General features: G+C 48.6%; 1 protein-coding gene across 1 annotated transcript; it reads left to right on the top strand.

The window, feature by feature from the left end:
* Positions 1-1,468: 1,468 nt before the first annotated feature.
* LOC139438296 (testis-specific Y-encoded protein 2-like) lies at positions 1,469-3,818 on the top strand. Its single transcript, XM_071213413.1, has 5 exons — positions 1,469-2,129; positions 3,068-3,145; positions 3,274-3,382; positions 3,481-3,626; positions 3,735-3,818. Exons 1-5 carry the CDS (start codon positions 1,575-1,577, stop codon positions 3,816-3,818), a joined length of 972 nt encoding a protein of 323 aa, XP_071069514.1. The 5' UTR covers positions 1,469-1,574.
* Positions 3,819-4,939: the final 1,121 nt, after the last annotated feature.

Below are 4,939 nucleotides of genomic sequence, written 5' to 3'. Positions count from 1 at the left end.
CTATTGGTGCAAATCCTCCATAAATCTGGCCCTCATGCCTTGGCTGGAAGAGGCCAAGGAGAAAGCTGCTTAAACAGCCAGCCCCCATTACCACTTTCTTCAATAATGATTACTGCAACACAATGGATATAGCTGGTAGAGCTAAACTGTTGACATTATGATATACACAACACAAAACATCACAAATACAAGTGATACAATACTCTATAGGATCTCACTAGCTATTCCCTTAATAAATACTTTCTCACATTGACTGCTTTCTCCTTATTTCCTGAATTAATTAATGTAAACCCTTTCTATTGTGTTTTCATATTTCAGAGCATTCAAATGTTTGAATTTCTTAACACAAAAGTGACATCAGATTTCTGTTAACTAATAATTGATTTTTTGTGAAATTTTCTTAATTTTTAAATAATCATTTTGATCTTGAAAAACGTTGGTGCATAAGTCTTAAATTGACTGTCACAGTATTCAGAAGACCTAAAAATTTTATATTTACAACCACTTCCCCACATACAATCTATTAATATCTTTAAATATTTGCAAGATTAAGAAATCTTGACAGCAGTAACATCAAATTTGAATTTTAGCACGGCTTCTGCTTCATCACATGGAAGGAAACACGTTTACTTCCCGACCACGGGAAAGGAGGGAAATACTCTCTTGGGAGAAAGAAAGTATTTCATTAGCAAGCCTTACAAGATATGTACCGCAAAAGGAAAAATAATAAGGAAAGACGGTAAGTATGGAAAAGCAGAACAGACGCTCCAGAAGAACGACTTCCAGGAAGTCACGGACCTGTAAGTCCACACACCGTGATGAAGGAGACCCTCTATCATGCACGTTCATAATCGGATGGGATCGAGATTAAGACCCACCTTCCTCTAGGTTGGGAAAGGCTTTTTTTCCCCTCTTGCCATCCTCCCTGCGTAGGGGCGAAGGTGTTTCAGGTAGGCGGCCTAGCGCCCCCAAAATGAAACTTAGGGGCAGAACAGGGCGCCTTTCCGGGCACCGGTGCTCGGCTGCCAGGGCGCAGTTTTCCCGGCTCCGCTTAGGTTTTGTGGGCGGGATAATCGCTGCGGGCAGCCAGATCCTGTATGGCGGGGTCTGCCTCCATGGCTTAGGAAATTCCGCCCCAGAACCAGCCGGGGTCCCCGCGCGGGCCCTGACCTGACCTTCACTGAGCGCCACGCACGTTCCCCACCAGCCTGCTGGAGGTGAGCAGCGCCCTGCAGACTCGCTCCCTCGAAGGCTGGGCTGCGGGTTGCAGGCGCAGGCTTTGCTCCAGCCCAGTGTGAGGGCGGGGCAGGAGCGGGGAAGGGCAGGAGCGGGAGGGGCCAGGGCTCTGCGCCGCCGGAGGGGTGGGGGGGAGGGAGCGGCGTGGGGCGTGGAAAGCGCGGCTTTCCCCGTCACTGGCCGTCGTGCCGTCACCAAACGCTGCGCATGCGCCCAGGACGTCTCCAACGCCACAGGCTGCCGGGGCCCACCCGCGTAGCTAGGGGGCGCTGCTGTACCCGCGGGCGTGGCCTGGGGAGAGCGTGTGCGGGGTCTTTCCCTGCACCGGCCCGGGCCACATGGCGAGTGAAGCGGGTCCTGGCGAAGGCCCGGCTCCCCAGGCACGCTCAGAACACCTCGTTGGCCTGGCAAGCGGCCCTCTGGTAGGAGAGTCGCTGGGGCCTGCCGGCGAGCGGTCCCCACAGAGCTGCAGGGCAGGGCCGGAGGCACAGGCCCCAGCTGGAGGGAAGGAGTCGGGGGAGGCCCCGGTATGTGGGGAGGTAGCCTTCCAGGCAACCGAGATCCGGGGAAAGAAAGACGAGGCAGAGGTGGGGAAGGATGTGGTAGTGGAGAATATACTGGAGGTGGCGGTTATAGTAGTAGAGGAGGAGCGAGAGGAGAAACTAGCGGAGAGGCGGAAGCAAAACAGGCAGGCACGGCCAGAACGTGGACCCACCAGTACCCGACCCTCCTTGGAGCAGCTGTTAGCCCTTCAGTTAGATCTGGAGCCAGTGAATGCCGAAGCCAGCAGGGCCTTCTTTCGGCTGAAGCGTACCCTGTGGCAGAGGCGCAAAAAACACATGGACAACAGAAAAGCCGTCATCCAGGGTATTCCTGGTTTCTGGGTCAAAGCCGTATCCTTCCTATTGCTCACACGTGGTGGCCTCCATGGGGTTCACCTAGGGAAATGGTGGTTAGAGAGGGCACTGCCAGTTGGCGAGGGGTTACTCACAGCTGGGGTGGGTACAGTTGGGAACCAACGGGCCCAGGGATGAGACAACGGCCTTTCTTGAACCACACTCACGCAAATCCTAGGCAAAAGGTGCCTGAAACCTTTGGGCTTATGCGTAATGTGGGGAAACTTCGTGGGTGTTTACGTATGTGTGGAGATCTGTATGCAGCATTAAAAACAGCATAAAGAAACTTTCACACACAGCAGGTACGTGTAGCACACTTTTTCGTGGAAAATAACCGACCGGATGTTGTGCAAACTCCCATCCTGTCATGTACGTGCTGTGTTGTCACTGCCACTATTTCCTTGCCAAACACCACATTTTCCAAATAGTGATTTCCTTTGCACTACAGCTGCTGTCCCTTGCTTGGCACTATCTTCACTGCATGCACTGTTCCTCCAAATATATATGTCATCTCCTTGTACTGTGTGATGCCAGCAGAGCTCCAAACATAGCCATGTAGCTCATGTTAAACCAGAGGACATTTTTCAGGTCATAGCCTTATGTGAACATCCCCATGTCCTCACTGAGAGCCCAGAGAACACACATCCAGACCCAAGAAGGATCAGGGCAGAAGAGACAGGAGGGCACATAGGAGAGAGAGGGATCAAGAGCTCCTTAGAAACAAACAGTCCATATGTGAGTACAGACAGCCACAGAAAACCGAGAGGACCATAGAGCCTAAGCAACCTCTCATGAAGGATGGCGATTGAGAGAGAGCTCTACAATGGCAGATTATCTGGTAGATGTCCTGCCTTATGTTGGTTGCATGCCAGATATGCTTTGCCTGCTTTTAACCCTTTCATTCCTAGCTTTGAAGGCTCCTTGACTCAATGCAGATTCTGAACCATCCCCAGATATCAGCCATGATCACTGACCAAGATGAAGACATGCTTAACTACATGACCAATCTGGAGGTGAGGCAGGGAAGACTGAGGTGCTAGAGCTGGGTGGGGGCCAGCAAGGGGAAATAATTCATCCATGGAAACAGGCAGGGGTCTTCTAGGAAGAGATTGTACATGTCTACTCCATGTCGTCATGGCAGGTGGAGAACACCCAAGCCAAGAACCACTGCAAGATCACATTTTTCTTTAGGAGAAACCCGTATTTCCAGAATGAAGTAATCATTAAGGAGTACGACATTAACATGACTGGTAAGAGATGGCTTTCCAGGTGGATCATGGCAGATGGTAGGGGTGGGCCTTAAACCGAAAGGATCCAGTCCCTGGATGACATTTTCCTCTTTCTACAGGATATAGGGCCTCTCATTCCACTCCAGTCCAGTGGTTCCGGGATTATGGACGCCAGGCCTCCCGTCGCAGGCATCACAATGATAACCTTAACTTCTTCAACTGGTTCTCCGACCACAACTTTGCAGTGTATAACAGAATTGCTAAGGTGGGGCAACTCTGGGAATCATCAGAAGTGGCCTTTGTTGGCCTGCCCCTAGCTGCTTGGGGAATGAGGTTCTTACCCTGGCCTAACCCTACCTGTTTCCTCTATCAGATCATCAATGAGGACCTGTGGCCCAATCCCCTGCAGTACTACCCAAGGGAGGAAAGGACCAGCACAGAGAACGGAGAGGACTAGTGAGGATAATGGGCAGTGGGGACTGAAATGCAGTGGTCACTTGCTGGGAAATTCATTTCTGTGGTGGAGGAACTGAGGTTAAGAGTAAGACTTTATGCACCCCAGGTCAAGCAGGGAGTCATTGTGAGACAGGAACATTGGAGAACTGTTTCAAAACAGGTTCTGAATGGGGAAGTTTAAGCCTAATAAAGGCGCATGACCAGCCCAGGCCACTCAAATGGATGGAAGGCTGAATCATTAGCTCCATTTCCCTGAAACATCATTCCATGGGTTTCATTTCCACAGTCAAACTCCTACATTAAGGTTTGGCTCACCCTAAGGCTTTATAACCACCTTCTCCAAAAATGACTACGCATCTCTATGGAATTACTCACTAGAGTGTTCCATCACTTTTCTATTCATATAATCAGTCTTTTAATTGTCATGTCTATCTCCTGACCCCTCCCACAGCAATACAGATAATATAGGCATGCAGGGATTATATGAACTCATGGGGGAGAAAGTTTAAGAAATCACAAGTGATGAAGGAATAGTCTCCAATACAGGACCTGTAGGAATTAATTTAATATTTTAATATTGCCCAGAAAAAATACAGCTTTTAATGTTTATATATATGTGTGTGTGTAATACTTTTTTATGTGTTCACGTTTCAGGGCTCTTGGAGCTTTTAAAATGGAAATGATAGAGCATCAAAGTTTATGTAAAATATCACAAGGCATAAAAAGCTACTTCAGAAACATGAAATGGTGGCAAGGTGCTTCTCCTGGGCAGGAGAGAAATAAAGAACTGGGTAATTAAAGAAGGGCACACTGGAATGATAAGAGTTAGAAATAAACACAAACAAGTATTTCTGTCTTTGTGTGTATTTATATGATTGCTGAAGTAGATGGAATAAATAGAAATCCTTGTTTGGGTCTTCTTAATATTCTCCAGGAAATTCCTAGTCTGGAGAGAAGGGGCCGCGAAAAAGGGCTTGGCCTACAGATGTGGATCATATGTATTATGCTTTGGATTTCTAAATGAGGACACAATTATTCCTACTAGTAGAGGCACTGGGGAGGACAAGAAGTAGAGACTAGTTGCTAGAGGTTGCTGCTTTTTATTTATTAGGAAAGTTCTGG

The sequence above is a fragment of the Dasypus novemcinctus genome, chromosome Y (assembly GCF_030445035.2).
Source record: "Dasypus novemcinctus isolate mDasNov1 chromosome Y, mDasNov1.1.hap2, whole genome shotgun sequence".
NCBI classification, from domain to species: Eukaryota; Metazoa; Chordata; class Mammalia; order Cingulata; family Dasypodidae; genus Dasypus; species Dasypus novemcinctus.
This window is presented reverse-complemented; position numbering and strand designations above follow the sequence as displayed.